General features: G+C 45.2%; 1 protein-coding gene and 1 long non-coding RNA gene across 3 annotated transcripts; one reads left to right on the forward strand and one right to left on the reverse strand.

Annotated features, from left to right (window-relative positions):
• Positions 1-11: 11 nt before the first annotated feature.
• On the reverse strand, positions 12-3,865 carry LOC121436768 (DENN domain-containing protein 2A-like). Its single transcript, XM_041636752.1, is given in 4 exon segments — positions 12-2,122; positions 2,124-2,737; positions 2,740-3,326; positions 3,328-3,865. Coding segments are annotated over 4 exon segments (3,234 nt in total). The 5' UTR covers positions 3,708-3,865; the 3' UTR covers positions 12-469.
• Positions 3,866-7,702: 3,837 nt separating this feature from the next.
• Positions 7,703-19,717, forward strand: LOC121436791. Of its 2 annotated transcripts, none has more exons than XR_005972797.1 (4): positions 7,703-7,758; positions 10,478-10,572; positions 15,295-15,448; positions 19,462-19,717. It is a non-coding gene; the product is annotated as an uncharacterized LOC121436791 (long non-coding RNA). The 2 variants fall into 2 exon arrangements; XR_005972796.1 differs by having other exon boundaries at positions 19,465-19,717.
• The last annotated feature ends 7 nt before the right edge of the window (positions 19,718-19,724 follow it).

Genomic DNA, 19,724 nt, shown 5'->3' on the forward strand with positions numbered 1-19,724 from the left:
AAACCCCAGTCAAGAACAGCGAAGCTCACGGTCTCTGCCACCAGGTGGCGTCATAGAGCAGTCCACAAGAACCTGGATGGGTGGTGGCAGCCACTCTACCTATCTCCTCCCTCCTCCTGGCTCCACAGCTGTCAACAGCTGACCCAGAAGAGATGAGGTAGGGCAGGAGGGAGTTTTCTTAGCCCTGGCAAGACAGAATGAAGACCCAAACGCCTTTCTTCTCCTTCTCTTTTAATCTCTTTTAATACCTAGATATAAAGATCCCAGAACCGACCACAGTAACAACAGCTGCATGTTGGCAGGTCCCTTCCAGGGCTGTCCTGAGCACCTGCCACGTGCCCAGCTCGCAGGCCCCGTTCTAGGAGGAGCTGGGGCTAGGGACTGCCTTCAGCCCACAGCCTCTCAGACCTCTGTTGGAAATGTGTGGTCCCAGTGGAGGAGGTCTTCCCTTGAACCAAGATGAGGGTTATTACTTGTGGAGAAACTTCATTTTATTGCCCAGACCCTTTAGGAACTTATTGACTCCGCTGTGTTCTCCGCTGGGCAAGGTTTCGAGGTATTCCTGGGCTCGGACCTCAAACAGACCTTTGGCATCCTGCCTGCGTAGTTCCCGCTCCTGGATGAAGCCACGGAAAGTCTGGGTCTCCATGAAGACCTGCAGGAAGCGGCGCAGGCTCTTGGAGGAGACAGCTTTTCTGAAGGCCTCTCGCTGCAGGCTCCTCTCCTCGTCCGAGGTCAGGAACGAGGAATAGTGGCCCACAATCTCCACGAAGAATCGGACAAAGGCTTCAGACGCCACCGCATTCAAGGGGCTGAACTCAGGGCCATGCACGCAGTCCAGTGGGCCTCCATCCTAGTCACAGGCCAGGTCATTCCTCTGCTCCAGAATGTGTTCCAGGGCTACCTGAAGCTTCCGGGGCAGAATGGAATCCTCGTCCTCCATCTGTCTGAGGAACCGATCATTGATGAGATCGACCACAAGGACCTCTTCCAGTGGCAGCTCCCTGAGCAGCGGCAGTGAGCTGGAGAGCAGCCCGATGAGGAAGGGCGTGGGTGAGCACACTATGTCAATCGTGGCGGGTGGCAGCACTGGGATGTAGGTGTGCTGCCAGCTGAAGGGGTAGATGAGCGCCACCACGGCATGGCAGCACTTGGACAGCGTGCTGAGTTTGTCCGCAATGAAGATGACCCTCCTTTCCAGGAGCAGGGAGGCAAAATCACTGATGAGGTGCCAGACGCTGAGGGAGGAGAACAGAGACTCAAAATCCACGTGCTCCAGCCGGGAGTCCAGGGGCCAACACAGCTCAATCACAACAGTCCCCGAGCTTGGCAGGAAGTTCTTGACAACGATGATTTTGCCCAGGACTGGGAAAGGGGCTTCCATGATGCTCCTCATGAGGGGCTGCACCAGAGCAGGGGAAATGCCTCTTCTCTTTTCCACCTCATCCAAGAACTTTGAAAAGAGGCTGAAACATCCCAGATGGCTCACAATGCAATAAACTTCAGGAAGCCTCTTCCCTTTGCCTCCAGGCAGCAATCTTTGGCAATAACCGAACCTTCTGCTCCCGTCTTCTCCAGTTAAGACAAATGAGAATGTTTCACTGGTAAACTCCTGGATGGAAGCCCAGTCCTTGGCGTCAGGAAAGCAGAACTGGGGCATTGCCTTCAGCTGGTCCTCAGCCTCCCTTATGAACTTGAATGACTTTTCTAACTTCAGAGGAAACTGCTGGGTGAGTTCTGGCACATAGGCAGCCCCTGCCTGCTTCTTGTGCAAAGACACGACCACAAAGTACTCGAAGAGTTGCCTCTACTGGTACTCGCTGAGATCCCGGTCAAGCGTGGAGTAGCGAGGGGCCTGCTTCAGGCGGGACTTCACATTGACCAGGCGCTGGCTGTGGGCTTTCAGCTTCTCCTCGGTGTCGCTGTCAGACTCGCTGTTCTTGTCTGTCACTTTTCCTGAGTTGCTCTCCGTGGACTGGGATAGCCTCTTCACCCGTTTCTTTCCTCTCCGGGCCTCATAAAAGGCATTGATCCGCAATACCAGCCTGGGGATCTTTTTCTTCTTCCTGCCATTCTGTAGGTCTCCGAGGTTAAAGAAAGTGTCATCCGGGTTGCTAGCTGTTTAGGGGGGGGCTGGCTCTCACTGGGGACCCAGCTCCCTCCCGACTCAGCTTCTGGGTGTCCAGCAGTTTGAAGTTTCTTCTCTCTGAATTTTGCCTGAAAAATGCAGACTTGGACAAGGATTGCTTGGTGAAAGTGTCCGGGATGGAAGAGGTGGGAGATCCAGGGAAAGTCAAGACACACTTCTTGCCCAGGCAGCGGCCATGTAGCTCGATGTCCTCATACGGATTTTCCTTCATAGGTGGATCTAGAATGTCTTCGTAGACGTTCTCCGATAAAGTGCATGTGAGTCCCAGCTTGGTCTGTGCGTACCAGTCCACCCTGCTGCTCTCAGAGGAGGACTGCAGTAGGTCTTCAAACTCATAGGACTTCCTGTGGTCAGCACTGGGTCTCTGCTTCCCAGTCCACAGTCTTCTATTCACGGAAGTAGGAGGCGGGGAGGAGGGTAGCGGTGGGGGAGGGGGAGGTAAAGTGGGCAGGGGAGGCAGGTTTCTCTTCTCTTTCCTGAAGCCAATGCCTGAGCTCCCAGGACTGCTGTCCTTGTCCCCTTCTCCTGCATGTTTGAACGTTCTGCGGGGCTTGGGAAGGGGGTTGATGAAAGGCTTCGGGGACACTGCCTGGAGCCCGGGTATACACTCTCCTGGCCTTTACACTTCTCTGAAGCCTCAGCCCCTGGCTCCTTGTCCTCCAAGGGGTGGGCCCTGCGGCCAGCTGCAAAAGCACCCCCACTTCCAGGACTCTCGGGAATGTGCTGGTCCTCTTCTGCTTTGTCAGGCAGACAGTGTGGGGAATAACAAGTCCCCAGCAACTGGGGGTTCAAACCAGCAGAGCCATCTTTCAAGGCCTTCTCCAGTCTCCTGACCTGTTTGAGCGCGGAGAGGTGGTCACTCTGAAAACGCAAGTCACTGGGCTTCAGCTCGACACCTCGGCGCTGGCTGGGCTCCGGCTGCCCATCACTCTGCCTCAGGCCTGGCCACCGGTCTGTGTCCTGACACGTGGTCTTTGCTGTCCTTCTGCTGTCATTTTCCAAGCTCTCTGTTTCAAGCCTCAACCCATTCTTTGTTCTGGTGACCTCGCTGCCTCTCCGCTCTACCCCGCAGGGTGGCAAGTAGTTCTCTTGGCCCTCCGTTGGCCTGGCAGGCTCAGGAGTAGGTGGCTCCTTCTTGCCTTCCCACTTGGATATCTTGTCCTTTATGCTGAGGGGCTCGGTCTCGGGTGGATGGCCCAGGCTTCTGGACGCTGCCAGGCTGCTTCTTCGAGGGCCTGCTGGCCTCTTTAGCACCGAGGTCTGCAGCCGGGCCATTGATGATCATACTGGAGCCGAGCATGTCCACTCTTGCCTCCAGCATGAGGTTGTGGGGGTTCCTTGGGGAGCTCCTTCCCAAGGGCAGTGCTGGATTAGACTCTCGAGAAGGAACAGATCTCCCAAGTGGCCGCCTTCCAAGAACTTCCCCAGCCTTTGAACCCTCTGCCTTGATCCTCCCCGCAGGCGGGTTCCTGGGCGCATATTGCTGATGCCCATGGCGGCGGCAGGGGGGGGGGCCTGGGGGGCCAAGGCCTGCTGCCCTCAGCGCCTTGGTCCACATGGCCTCCCCCGCTGCCACTAGCTCCTTGGGTCCCTTGCGGGCGTGCCTTTTATGCTAAATTTTACAAATGGCTCTTCCAATGGAAGAACTGCATATAGGGCTAATAAAAAAAATTGTGGAGCATAACAAGGGTCCTTCAAAGCAAATCATAAAAGTTGTAAGCAGATCCTGATGCAAACGGATCTGACATGATAACACCAAGCTGACCTTTGCTAGGGCAAGGTGGAAAAAGCCCTTACAATGCATTATGAAAAAACCCGACCTATATATATTTGGGGTCGATGATATGTTTATGCTTTTTTCACAGAAAGAAAATAAAATCTGGACCTGGATGATGTTGAGGCTGCAGACGCCCCACAGAGGTCTTCCAGAGGCAACTGAGGAGAGGTCCTTGGTCTGGCCTTTCCTGCCCCCAAGGAGAGGAGTGCCTGATAACAGAACCTGCTGCTCCACTCTGCAGGGTGTCATACTGCCTCTAGAGAGTCAGGGAGACCCGGCTGAGATAAGTGCCAGGATATGCTCCAGATAGCTGAATCCAGCTCACCTCACTCAGAAATCCCACCTGCCCTGGAGCACAAATGCTAAACTGCTTCTGCAGCTTGAATTCTGGTTTGCTTTGGAGCTAAGGTGCAGACTAAACAATTGTTTTAATCTTTGGGACACAAAACTCATTTTAATTTAAAATATTAACCCTTCTTCACTAAAGAAGGGTGAAGATTGGGGTTCCTGTCACTGTTGCTCAGAGACTGGAACTGGGTGCTGGAAACTGAAGTCAGGTCCTCTGCAATAGCAAAAGGCACTCTTAACTTCTGAGATGTCTCCCTAGTCCTGTGTAGATCATTTGTTCACTCTAGATTGACTTTTGTATCCTGCGATATACGTTTGTCTATATTCATATTTGTGCATGGGGAGGTCTGTTTGTCCCAAAATAAGACAGAAAGACAGGGCATTGAAGGGGATATGAGAGGGAACACACAGCCCCTCACCCTGTAATCATTTTTACATTTTTTTTTTGACATTCAAGAAACCTCAACTCAACTGATAGAGCCAAAATTACCTGCAGATATGATGCAGTTATTCATAAAGACATCCCAAATAATGTTTAAAAATAACAACAAATAAACTAGAGTCTGAAGATAGGGTTCATTCTTTTATATCACTGGATGTCTTCCAGAGGATTCAGGGTTGATACCCAACACCTACCCGATGGTTCGCAACTGTCTGTAACTCCAGTTCCGAGAGATCTCATAAAGTCTGGTACCCTCTGTGGGCTTTAGGTACTCACGTGGTGCACAGACTTCCCTGTGGAAAAGCATTCAAAAGCAGAAAATAAAAAACACAGTTATGCTTACTTAGGGGCAGAGTACTTATAGCCTTGAGATGGATGATGATAGCACTACATTCTCTCGCCTAAGTCACATAATCACCTTACAATTTAATTTACTGAAAGAAATTTTAAAAGGAATAAGCACATTTAAAAGCATTGCTTTTTATTTTCATTTTTTACTTTTTAATAAGCTATTGAATATTTTTTCCTAATGGAAAAATAGAACCCATTTAAAGAGTAAAAATATTCTTATAGTTAATTTAAAAACCTGTATATAGGCTTTAATGTAATTTAATCTTGAAATTTTTTGAATTACATTCTTTCAGCAATGTAACTTTAGAGCCATAAAAATCCTCCCATTTCTCCCTCTCCCACTGTACCTCCCTCCCTGCCCACCTCACATACCCTTTGCAATGACACCTAATCTCAAGTCTCTCTCCAGTCCACTCTCAGGCCATCATGCAGGAGCCATCCTTATTCTGTGTGAGCTTCTATCCACAGGATTAATAAGCTCACAACCTTTGCTTCATCCTGGCTGTTTCTGAAATTCTTTACTGCATCCTAGATTCATCTTTACCAGGGTCAAGGTCATCAAAGGGACAGGGTTATCCTCAGGCTGCTGGTCACTGTGCTGGGCTGTACCTCCCTACCACCACCAAGAGTCCCAGAAAACCTCGTGAAGAGCATATGTTTTGTTCACTGAAGTGTCTTTGTGTCTTTGCTAAAGGTGTCCCCTACACATGTGTGACTCTTCTGTCCCCTTCATATTCTTTTCTGTCTTATTGTCATTTCCAATCAGGCACACTGTCTACATTTCTCTATGTTTATAAGGAGTCTGGAAATCATGTGTTCATCCTCCAAGTTTGTTCCTTTATAAGGTTGTTTCAAGCTGGGGTTTTTCATATTCACTGTGAGTTTCAGATTAAGCCCATTAGTTTATGAAAAGTCTGTTAGAGTTCTGTTGGTATTGCACTGGATCTATAGGACTGTATGAGGAGAACAGACACCTGTATCTTCCATTGCATGAAGGTGATTGTAGCGTGAGTTCTAATTGGTCTTAATAATAAAATCTGGAGTCAGATATTAAGTGGTTGGAGCTATAAGATCAGAACAGCAGAGCAGCCAGACACTAGTTCTTTCCTCGACAAAATCCTCAGACCAAATGGAGCATCCTGTCTCTACAAGACCTCAGACTGACTGCCTGGATCTCCTATCTCCTCCCACCTTATATTCCTCTCTTTTCCCAGCCACATTCCTTTCATTCTCCATCTCCCTCGTGCTGGGATTAAAGGTGTGTGACACCAAAGCACTTTGATGAAAGATGTGAGTCACCACTGCCTGACTCTGTTTCTCTTTTAGACTGGATCAATCTAATGTAGCCCAGGATGGCCTTGAACTCACAGAGTTCTGTTTCTTAAGTGTTGGGAAAGGTGAGTGACAACACTGCCTGTCTTCTGTGGCTAACTAGTGGCTATCTGCACACACTGATTCTCAGGCAAGCTTTATTGTCATGGAAGAAACAAAATATCGCCACAGTCGATGAATCTATACATCTTTACTCTCAGCAATGAGTTGTCCCATTCAGTGTCTAGGCACTACAGAGAAGTGGGCAGAGTTTTCCTAATTATTTCATATTTCCTGATGCTATCTCCAGTGACAGGGATTTTAAATTACAGCTTCCACACATTCATTTCACTGTGGTCAGCTGTCTGTGTTAAATTTAGACAGAGTTATTGATGAATCTTTTAGGTTAAAATATTTAATTACATTCTCTATGATGAAAATGTCTTTGATGCTAACATATATTTGCTGTGTTTAAAATTCAGTACTTTGAAGTTGCAAGTGAATTATGAGAACAGAAACAAATGTCCAACACCCAGTTTGGGGGAAAATTTCTAAGGCAGCCACAGGTCAAAGGTTTGCCCCAATGGCATCTTTGGAATCATAGAGATAGTCCTTTACCTCCCAGCTAGCTCCATCAGGGAGGTGCTGAGATCACGGTGGAGAGAAAGAAGGGGATACATGTGAAGAGTTAGGTATGTATGTGTAACTCCAGAAAGGTTTGTATTATGAAGAATACTTAGGTAATTATTTTCAAAATATCTAATATTATTTTCCCCAACACAAAAAGGAAAAGGTTAGTACTCGTGTGTTTTCCCTCTTGTTTTCCCATCCAGTCATGCAGATTTTAGCAGTGTTGCTGTGGACTTGTACAGAGGGGGTGTTTTATGTATGGTTCTTTCCATGTTTATTATAACCATGACGCCTGCTAAGTGTTGCTCTGATACCTACTTCCCTGTGCAGTTACTAGTATACAAGCATTGCTTGTCTTTGAGTGAAGTTTCCCTTTTATCTTTTGTTTATTAATGGATTTACTCATGCGTTTGTGTCTACTCAGAAACACCCATTTCTTAAAGGAGTACTCCTTTGTCATCATTATATACTGTGATGCTTAAATTATCCCATAACATGCCCGTGGGAGTACATTCAAGTGGACCTGCTCTTCATTTGTTATCTGTCTAGAATTCTGGATTATCTGACCACCCCTGGGAAGAAAGCCAAAAGCAAATGCTTCTTGTCAGTGATACTTTGTGTCCTCTGTCTATCAATGTCAGGTCTCTTCTATGAGAAGAACAGCAGACCTGCAGAGAGAACACGCAGAATGTTGACAAGAAGCTGACATGAGCCCTTGTTTCCAGTATGTGAGTCATCATTGCCACCAATGTGAGTGTGTGTGTGTGTGTGTGTGTGTGTGTGTGTGTGTGTGTGTGTGTGTGTGATGTGTACATGGCTGTGTATAAAGGGTCTGTGAAATGAACAAAGAAGAGGAAGATGTCACTGCACATCTTTGACTTGACTGGATGCAGACAGACTACTCCATCCTTATATTCAGTACAGTAGAGTGACAAGATCATGTGGGACTCACCAGGTCAGTCATTTCCTTTTCTCTTCCCATCTGTGTGACCAGCAGCTGGTCTGTGATGCCTTGTAGGAACACATCCTGTTGAGCAGGTCGCAGCAAAGAGCAGCACACTGTGAAACACTGGCATTCATAGACTCCCCAGATGACTGAACCCTGTAGGGGTCCCTTTAAATGACCAGGACTGAAATGGAAGCAATCCCCATCAGACCATTTCCCCGAATGGGCCATGCATGACTGCATCACATTTGGAGGGATTGCTTATTAAGATGGTAGAAATCTGGATCCACAACAGACACTGAATCATGCTTATTAAAATGGTAGATATCTGGGTCCACAGCAGACACTGATTCAAACCCTAGGAAGTGAGTGTGGCATAGCCACTTCTTTCTGATGGCTGTCCATGTTAAAACGTATTGCTAGTGTGTTTGATATTCTGTCTTCCAGGATATGAAGTCACAGACTGCTTAAGTCCATGCCATGTTCTCTTGTTACTGCCTTAAATACCACTGTGTTGCATGGCATATCAAATAGACAAATCAATTCCTTCGTGTACGTTTATCCAGATATTCACATAGTGGCCTCTTTAGTGAACACCTTGTTCCTGCACTGTGTAGACTAGCACGGGTCCTTGTATATCGTGTTAGATAGGCAAACTGTCAGTAAGCAGAAGAAATCAGTAATCACAGCAATTCCGTGTATTATTGGCGCTTTAAAGATCATAAAGGGGACAGGAAATAGTTGTGATGGGGATTGTCGTATGTGATGTTACCCCCAAAGGTTTCAGAAGTTAGCATGTGATCTGAGTCCTGAATGGCAAATAGAAGCAAGACCGTGCACAAACCAAGTTGTGGGCGTGCTTGCTTCCATGGAGAACAGTGGATCTAAGAGCAGAGAACAAGGCTAGTTGCCAGAACCTTGAAGACAACGTGGACACTGCTTGGGGATAGGACAGAAAGGAAAATGTTGTCATTGTCAGCTGTGTATGACATTTGGATTATATGATCTGTGTGGAAGGTGAGTTATGGAATTGTCATGATATGTTTCCTTTTGGTAGAAGGTGACTTGGCACTGCACAGAGAAAGGCCTGGGGAGGGCGGGATGAGGTAGTGTGTGGAGACAGTGGAGATGGTTCCGAAGACAGGGGAGGGATGGAGGTATGAAAGAGGGATGAAGCCATGCTGCAGTGATCAGCAGGAGAGCTGCCCTGTGCAGCCTTGTCTGGGAGAGGGCAGATAGCACCTGGATGCGCTGTGCATTTTCCTTGTGGAGACGTTGCTCTAACATCTCTGGATTTGTCTGACCACATGGAGACACGGTGCTTCCATTTACTGACATCAGTTATTCCACGTGTATTGACACAGGATAGTTTGAATACCCAAACTAGTCATTGTAAAACTTAACAATTTGATAACGAGTTGCTGATGAATAATTTTCAGATGTAAAGTTTTCTAAGTACAGCTAACTGTAGCATAATTTCCAACAGAATAAGAATCTAACATTTGTCTCTTAAAAAGTGAACCCAAAATTCAGTGTATTTTTGAAAATGGCTGTTCTACAGCATGTACTGCTCTTGGCAGGTTTACAGATGAAGGAAGTGAGTAGGTTTTAGGCAGAGTTGAAGTGAAATCAGTCTCTAAATTCTGCAGCAACTGTTTGTCCCTATTTCTCCAGAAGAAGACTGCCTTTAGAAATGCTTATTTTTGACAGCAGGGAATGGAGCAAACATTCACAAGACAGAGGCAGTTGGATGTCTGAGTTCAAGGCCAGCCTGTAATTCCAATTGCATATATCAACATTAGTCTGTCACATATGCAGGAACTTGTGACTGGTATTTAAAGCAGGTATTATCACTAAAGACCCCCAAATTAGCACATGAGCAGTGTGATGCTCTCAATTCACAGAGTGGGAAGCACAGCTCAGAGCAGAGGGTCTCACTCTGTTTTCTCCTCACAGAAATTCCCAACCTGTGTTTGGAGAATGGGTCCAGGACATCCTGGCTCAGGGAACCAAAGTTGCTGGGGCTAGGAAGGTCCCACATCTCTCTGACTCTAGAAAAGTGGTTCAACCTGTGACTTGACCCCTTCAGCAAACGTCTATCTCCAAAACTATTTCCATTGTGATTCTTACCTGTAACAACTTTACAGCGATGATGAAGCAACAGAAATAATTTTCTGGTTGGGATCACCACGCATGAGGGACTGTATTAAGAGTCACGTCACAGCATAGGAAGGCTGAGAACCATTGCTGTACAGACATCCAAACGCAGAATCCGGCTTCTCAGATATGTCTGGGATCCCTTCATCATTGTCCCCATACTCCTAGGGAGGCACAGCCCCACATCAGGACACATACACTCACATCTCCGTGCAAGGGAAATCCTGTTCTTCTTTCTCCGTCATTTCTATTTCCACACACTATGCTATATTTCCAAATTTTCTTTTTTTATGTCTTCAGCACTGAGCTTAACTATGTGTCTGATTCTTTGACCAACCTTTTTCCTGTTTTGTGATTCTTCTGCAGGGTCTGGGTCATTGGCTGTGCACACACATCCACAGACAGTACAACAACAGCCTCTAGTCCCTTGTTGCTGACCTTTGGGAAGCTGGGCATGTAAGGTAGGTTTGCTGGCAGGAGACATGCTCTCAGGAACAGGATGTCCTTGCCAGAGGCTGGACTCGAGGATGCTACAGCACTTAGATCTGCCCAGCATCTGACGGCCCTGTCCCAAGCTCTTCACAAATGTGGTGGGAGCACATTTGGGGATTTTTAAAAGTGGTCCCTAGACACTGCTATTGCTCCCCTGGCTGTGCACACATTCCCAGCTATATTCTTGATTTCTCTGGTAGCTGTTCAATGAGAATGCTATACCATGAAAAGAAATCACTGGTGAATTTAAAAAGCCACAGTCTGGGGACTGGCGACATAGCTCTCGTGGCAGAATGATTGCCTAGAATGGAAATTGCTCTGTGTTCTTTGACCCTCTGGGCATGTTCACCCTCACCTGTAATACCAGCACTCAAGGCGTAGAGGGAGGAGGAAAGAGACAAGAGAGTCATTACTGTTTATGAGAGTATGGCTCCCAGCCCCCATGGCAGATAGCTCACAACTGCCTTTAACTCTAGCCCCATCAGGAGTCAATGCCTCTGCCAATCATGTGCATACCACAGACAGACAGACAGACAGACATAATTAAAAGTATAACTAAAATCTAAACAAGAAAAAAAAAGAAGCATCAACTCCAGGTCATTGACCAAGGGGAAAACACAGTGGAATTTAAAATATGAACATTATAAAGGCTAACGGAATCTAACAGTCTACAGTCTGGCAGGGGAGATGACTCAGTGGTTCAGAGTGCATTCTATTGTTGCTGAGGATCCAAGGTAGTTTCCAGCATCCATTTCCAACATCCTTGAAGGACCATACCTCAGCTCCAGGAAGGTATGACCTCTCCTGACATTTGGAGGCGCCGGAATTCATGTGTACATACACATAGGAATATACACAACGTAATTATTATTAAGTTATGTATATTTTAAAATTATGTACAAATTAAAATAATTGTTGTGAAACAATGAAGAAAAATGGTCAAATGCCAGGCAGTAATGCGAACAGTTTTCATCAGCGTTAGGTGGCAAATGCGTGCACTTTCAGCTATTTGAACACTGGGGTTACACGATCATTACTGCTAAGAAGTTTCAGAACAGCCTTAATAGCACAGAGAGGCCCTGCCTCAAAATGAAAACCAAACAAAAACCAGAAATATCTCAGAAAATGTGAAATTTCTTAGAAAAACAATCTTAGAGTACATGGTTTTTCAAGAGATGTGGATCATTATAAAATAAATTTTTGCAGGGAAATCAATGATAAAATTACTTATTTCGTGGGAATTCAACAATATACATGTAGAAATGGAATGAAAATGTTACTGGGCCGAGAAGAAAACAGTAGCATTAAGAATGTGTTTACATTAAAATGAATACTTGAGCTGGGGCAGTGTGGTAAGCTGGGAGGACCAGCAGCACTCTGAAGGCTGAGGGAGGAAGGGGAAGAGTCCCAGGCTGGGCTGGGCTGCTCTGAAACTCTGCACTAAACACACAAAATAGTTAGCAGGACTATTATCATTCCATTCACTGTGGGAAAGTTTCAGCTTAGTTCTGTCATGGGAAACCATCCTCTTTTCACTGGATGTTAGGCAGAGCCCTGTGTGTCCCTGGCAGACACATTAAAGATTACCATCCCCTAAATGGGGAAGTGACTTCCTCACCACCACATACAGCAAGGCGCACAGAAAATGGCGGCTGGCACTCTACTCAGATAGCTCACTCTCTGGAGATTTCCCTGCAGACAGCCCTGTGCCTTAGGGGTAGGAATAAGCCCGGCGACAGACACAGATTTCCTTATGGTACTACATGTGCTTTCCTGTGGTGTTTGAAATTTCGTATCCAGGAAGGAAAGTACTTTAAAGTGTAAACTGAGAAAAATGCTTGTGCTCGGGTGGTAAAAGTGGGGCTGGGGAGACAGCTAAATCAATAAATTGCTGGCCTTGTGGGCATGAGGCCCTGAGTGTCATTCACAGAGAGCATCATCAAGAAAATGAAGTTAAACTACAGCAGGAAAAGTAGTAGGTGTGGTGGGACATGCTTGTGTGTGAAGGTGGAGGCAAGCCTATCCCTGGAGTGTGCTGCCCAGCCAACCCAGCCTGCCTTGCGTGTTCCAGGCCAGTGAGAAACCTTGTCTAAGAAAAACTTCAGGGGGATGGCGCCTGAGGTACAACACCGGAGGCTGCCTTCTGTCCCCTGACCACATGCATGTATGCATACAATTGCAGAAGCACACACATATGCACACGGGCACACAACCACACACTGGATAAACGATGTTTATACCTTCTGTACTTTAGAAGTAGTCATTGTGTTCCGTTTCTGGGCAATGAAGTAGAAGGACAAATGGAATCTACTCTCATGCTCTGTGCATGCCTGTGTGCATATGTGTGTGTGTGTTTGCACACAGAGCTCCACCATCTCTATCTAATGAGGCTGCTTTATGTTAGCCTTAGACTGGGATTGGTCTCCAATCTCGGGTTTACATTTGATATACCTAAGATGTCAAGGTTTATGTACCAGGAAAATATACTGAAGTGAAAAAACACTGCTTTATCTCCAGAGGTAAGGTCCCTTCAAGTCCAGGTCACAGCCAATGTTCCCTCCCACCCAAACATAGACGCCACTGGGCCCAAGACTCTCACTGATGTAGTCCCCATTATGGCCAGGAGGTGGCATTCAAACTACATGCCTACATTTATTTTCTTTAAAGGGGCTGATGTTTTATGGAATAGCAATGCGTTTTCAGTGTGTTTGGAAACTTGATACAATACTAGAGCAGTTCCATTTATGGATTGCAGCAACTGTAGTGCTCCACAACTCACTTCATCCTCCCTGAGTGTAAAGTGGGCAGTGCACACGGGATACAGAGTGGTGCTCTGTAGAGAATATGAATGTGATGGTCACCTTGAATCCCCTGACACTGGAATGGATGGATTTCCTAGACTTTCCATCTCCTCTCCAGAGGCACCAGATGAACACAGATGCCATCTTAAAAGGATTCCTTTAGCCATACTGGGACAAATGGAGCATGGAAATAGAGAATAGCAATAGAGGAAAACAGTTTGGGAAAATGGGTGTTGAGCCATACTGATATCGGTCAGCACATGAGTAAAGAACTATGGAGATAAGTAAGCAGTGTACTACACACCAGGTCATCATTGAAGAGGACCAGGAGAATTATAACACATAACCTATCACAGCAGTAAGTGATTAACTAACTTTCACACATATATATCCAGGGACATATTTGCACAAGCATGAGTATATACACAACACACACTAACAATTGTCAATGTAAACACACAGCTCTCACCTCGAAGGAAGAAGAGAGTTCATTCTGGAGTCAAATATATGTGAGTAAACATGAGTGAGACAGGTTTATGTTAGTACAAATTGCAAGTTACAATGTGGAAACAGTTTCATGAAGTTTTTATAATCACAGAATGAAGAAACTATAGACTCTCCTTAAGTACATGGGTGATAATATTAAGTAGACTGTTGTGGTAAAGCAGAGAAAGCTCAGCTACAGGCACTAGCTGCTATGTGATGAAAAGCAGTCCTTTGACTGGTAGAAACTTAAAGCTTTGATAAGGAGACATATTCTGATATTTTAAATGTCAGGTCCAACGTCATCTGTTAATGACAAGGTGTTAAGTAAGTCCAGCACAGGGGGCCCAAGGAGTGGCTACTCATGGGCTCAAGAGAACACAAAGGAAATTGTAATTAGGCCCTGGGACTGCGACTTCCACCATCTCCATATCACTGCATGTCTAAGAGTCAATCAACCAGTCTTTGCAGACCAGCCTCTGCCAAGGAATACCTGTACACACACACACACACACACACACACACACACACACACACACACACGACACCTCTCATTCTCACTCTCCTAGCTCCCTGGTGTTTACTGAGAGCTCAAGGGGTACAACCACGTTAAAACACATTCATCTCTGACCACACACAGGATAGTGAGAGCTACAAAATTATGTATGTCTTTTGCGTGTGATATCTGTGACGATGGCCATGGACTTGTCTCTGGGACATTTCTCTCATTTGTTTCTGACTGTCAATAATAACCTGTAAATGCTGATAAGGAAAGGGGGAGAAACTGCATTACACATCAAATGAAGTTCCCATCACGGAATAATCCATGCTTTCAACAAAAAAGATTATATCAGACTTAAGAGTTCCATATGTCTTCCCAGGGCATATGCCTTTGAGGTTAGGTTATGCAGGGCCTCTCATTTAATAAATTATTTTCCTATGATTGTGGTCACATTGAGAAAACTACTTTGCATTCATCTGCAATTATTAATCGGCTTTTATACTTTCTTGTAATTCTCCTTCAATCCATATTTTGCTGTGTGACTGAAATATAAGTATGAAAGATTTGCATTCTCCTAATGAATTTTACACATAACATTACTGCATGTTTTAAAATTGTTTTATTCCACTTTAGTTTTAGTTCTTTCTTAAACGTTAAGATTATAACTCTAGATTTCTAATAATTCGTTCCTGGATGGTATGTGTTTACTTCTTTTTAAGTGTTCAAGTTAACATTTTAATGCCTTTGTTTCAGATATATGTCTTGAAAAAAGCAATCATTTTAGAGTCTATTTCAGTCAGCAATAAGAACATCGGTTATTTTTGGCTTTTGTTTTGTGTTTGGTAAGTTATGTCCATTTACATTTTTTACATTTATTTGTCTGCCTATTTTGTGTGTCTGGCAAGGCCATACATGATCTACAGTGTACTTGTAGAGGTCAGAGGACAACTTGCAGGAGTCATTTCTCTGCTTCCACAATGTGAGTCCTGGGGATCCAACTGAAGTCATCAGAAGCAGTACTCGGGCTTCTATTACACTTTAATACGATCTACATATAAGGTGAGTCACACAGTATACCTTTTTGTCCAACATATTTACTTGTAAACTTTCATTGCAATGAGTCATTGAACTTGTTCATGGCCTCTAGTTTCTGGTACACTATCATCATGGGACCCTCAACAAAACTCCTCTAGGATATCCTGCAGTCACCCCAAGTAACAGAGATTCTGCAGGTATTGTTCCCCAGGACCAGTCAATTCCAGCATTCCAGTAGGCCTTAGATGGTGTAGATGTTAGGATGGGCCAAGCCAAGAACCCCAATATGGACCTGGGTGGTAGCTGAGCTGATCAGCTGCCTGCCTAAGGATAGGGCCGAAGCCAGCTCACCTATGCCCATGGCACCAGGCCCAGTTTTCCAATGCCCATGGTGAGGTGTGGGACTAGCTCTCCTGTGAAAGTCAGGGCCAGCTCTTGACACAATGTCCACCAAAGGGCAGAACCAGCTCACTCTGGCCCTTGGATATCATCATTCATGGCTCTTAAGGCCCCCTGTAGTAACATGGGCCACAAACATCAGCACATACCCTAGCTCTGGTAGGACCATAGACCCAACATGATCCTGGCAACAACTCGTCCTTGATGTCACCATTTCCCGGGTGGTTTCACAGACCACACAGATCAGGATGGCACCAGCTGCAGCAAAGCCTTTGGACACCAACGTGGCCTCAGGTGGTGGCCCACACCTCAGGCATCCGCATGGCCTTCATTGGTAACAGGAGTCAGGAAGACAAAGACCCTGGCTACTGCTGGGTCACAGATATGGCCCTGGTCAGCAGCTCAGGCATGGACAACACCATGGCCCAGGTTGGCAGCTCGGGTCTCTCAGATCATTGTCACTCCAATGGCAACACAGCGCTCAGATCCCAACAAGGCCAGAGGACACAGCCCAGACTCCAGGCTCCTGTGTGCCCTTTGGTGGCAGCGTGGACCATGGATGTTAACATAGACCCAAGCTGCAATAAGAACAGAGACCCAGAAATGACCTTTGGTAGCAACCTCGGTCCTGATGACCCCATGACCATGAATGACAAGAAGACCACCCCCTCAGCCTGTTCCTTACCACCTTCTATTCCCCCTCTTTTCACAGCACATGAACCATCCCGCTACTCTTTCTCTCCTGTTTCTCCACCACACATTTTGCTCATTGTAATGGAAGCCTTGTAGCTCTGGGCAGGCCTCTGGTTGTCTACCAGCCAGACCAGGCTTTGAGGACTCTGGCTGGTCTGTGATTGGCTAGCACCTTCTGGACCTGGATGCCATAAGGCAGAGTGGAGATGTCTTTCTGCCAGACAATGAGTACAATTAAAAACATATATGTGTAGTGTAAACATTTCAGCTCAAATGTAAAGGGATCCTGGCCGTCCAGATGCAAGGAATACCACAAAGTCAGTATAAGCTTAGCAGCTTACAGATCTGCTTCAGGGAAAGCTTTCCTCAAAGTAACAGCTCTGCTCCATCAGGAAAGTTGTTACAGCTTTGGTCAAATGACAATTAACATATCAAGAAACTGAGAAATATTTTTCCAAGTTATTGTCCTATTTCCCATGGCTACCAGCAGTCAGTATGATAGTTTCATCCCCCACAACCTTTCCAGGTCTTCATATTATTATTTCTGAATATTTTGTGGGGGTGTCAAGAGTCCCCTAGAGTCACCTGTCTCTCTTCCCTAAGTGTTAAGGATGTTGATGCTGTATGTTTCTCTTAGTGGAGCATCTACTCACCCTTCTGAACAACTTTTATTTCATGAATTGTGTATTTTCTTAGTGACTCTTTTTTAGGCTTTCTGTATTCTGGAAACAATAAGGCTGTCATCTAATACACAATTTCCTACATTCATTTTTTCCCAGGCAGGGAAAATATCTTTTATATCACAGTGTACATTTTTCACTTTATGGAAGTCCTAACAGTCCAGTTCTTCTTTTCATAAAAGGGGTTTGTTATATCTATGAATTTTGTCTATAATTCTTTCAATTGCTTTCTGTTACAAGATTCATGCTTAGGTTGTATTTTGGATTAATTACCTTTTAGATTTGCTTTCACTATTTACTGGGTATCTGCCTATATGTTTGTGTGTGCCGTATGCACATTTGAATGCAGATGCTTGCTGAGACCAGAAAAGACTGTCAGCTCCCCTGGATCAGGAGTTATAGGTATCTCTGGGCCACCATATGTGGACTGTAAGCTGAAGTCAGGTCCTCTGCAATAGCCAAAGGCACTCTTAACCTCGGAGATGTCTCTCTAGTCCTATGTAGATCATTTGTTAATTTTGGTTGACTTTTGTATCCGGTGATAAACAACTTGTCTATATTTATATTTGTCCATGAGGATGCCCACTTGTCCCATAATAAGACAGAAAAACAGGGCATTGAAGGGGATATGAGAGGGGAATACACAGCCCCTCACCCTGTGATCATTTTTTTTTTTTTTGGATTTTCGAGACAGGGTTTCTTCATAGCTTTTTAGTTCCTGTTCTGGAACTAGCTCTTGTAGACCAGGCTGGCTTCGAACTCACAGAGATCTGCCAGCCTCTGCCTCCCAAGTGTTGGGATTAAAGGCGTGAGCCAACACCACCCGGCCCTGTGATCATTTTTACATTTTTCTAACTGACATTCAAGAAGCCTCCACCCAACTGATAGAGTCGAAATTACCCACAGATATAATGCAAGTAGTACTAAAGACATCCCAAATAGTGTTTAAAAATTACAGCAAATAAACTAGGGTCCGAGGATAGGGTTCATTCTTTAATATCACTGGATGTCTTCCAGAGGATCCAGGGTTGATACCCAGCACCTACCTGATGATTCACAACTGTCTGTACTCCAGTTCTGAGAGATCTCAAACTCTGGTGTCCTCTGTGAGCAATAGGTATTCACTCAGATGGTGCACAGACTTCCTTGTGAAAAACATTAAAAAAATTAATTAATTATGCTTACTTAGGACCAGAATGTTTGCAGAATCACATATTCACCTTACAATTTAATTTACTAAAATTTTTTTAAAAGGGATAAGAACATTTAAAAGCATTTTTATTTTTTACTTTTAATAACCTATTGTATATTTTCTTCAAGTGGAAAAACAGAACCATTTCAAAGACTCAAAGCATGTAATTTTCAAACAATGTAATAATGTAACAATGTAACTCTGAGAACCATAAAAATCTTCACATTTCTCACTCTCCTGCCCTCCTCACACACCCTAATCTCAAGTCTCTCTAGTCCTCACTCAGGCCTTCATTCCTGAGCCATCCCTATACTATGTGAGCTTCTTCCATAGCATGAATAAGCTCACAAGCTTTGCTTCATTCTGGCTTTTCCTGAAATTCTTTTCTGCAGCCTAATCATAGATCCAGCTTTACCAAGGACATGGTCATCAAAGGAACAGGGTTATCCTTAGGCAGCTGATCACGATGCTGGGCTGTACCTCCTATAACCACCAACAGTCCCAGAAAAACTCGGTGACCAGCATATGCCTGCTTCACTGAAGTGTCTTTGTGTCTTTGCTAAAGGTGTCCCCTCACACGTGTGTGACTCTTCTGTCCCTTTCATATTCTTTTCTGTCTTATTGTAATTACCAATGAGGCACACTGTCTTCATTTCTCTATGTTTATAAGGAGTTTGGGAGTCAGGTGTTCATCCTCCAAGTTTGTTCCTTTTCAAGGTTGTCAATGTCAGGTCTCTTCTATGAGAAGTACAACAAGACTGTAGAGAGTACACACAGAAGGTTGACAAGAAGCTGACATGAGCCCTTGTTTCCAGTATGTGAGTCATCAGTGTCACCAGTGTGTGAGTGTGTGTGTGTGTGTGTGTGTGTGTGTGTGTGTGTGTGTGTGTGTCTGTATAGGAAGGGTCTGTGAGATGAACAAAGAAGAGGAAGATGTCACTGCACATCTTTGACTTGACTGGATGCAGACAGACTACTCCATCCCTATATTCAGTACAGTAGAGTGCATGAGCGTTCTCATCTGCCTTCCTCCCCTCTCCATGAGATTTCTCTCCTCCTTCTCTGCCTTCTAGTAGAACAGGGGAGAAAACAGTGAACTTTCCATGCAGAACCAACTCCTGGAGAAGAACCAAGTGTGGTGTGGTCTGGTCAGCCTGTTACCTAAGCAAGAGTGACAAGATCATGTGGGACTCACCAGGTGAGTCATTTCCTTTTCTCTTCCCATCCGTGTGACCAGCAGCTGGTCTGTGATGCCTTGTAGGAACACATCCTGTTGAGCAGGTAGCAGCAAGAGCAGCACACTGTAGAACAATGACATTCATAGACTCCCCAGATG

Source organism: Microtus oregoni, unplaced genomic scaffold (assembly GCF_018167655.1).
Source record: "Microtus oregoni isolate MIOR12 unplaced genomic scaffold, Mior012 000050F_003, whole genome shotgun sequence".
NCBI lineage: Eukaryota > Metazoa > Chordata > Mammalia > Rodentia > Cricetidae > Microtus > Microtus oregoni.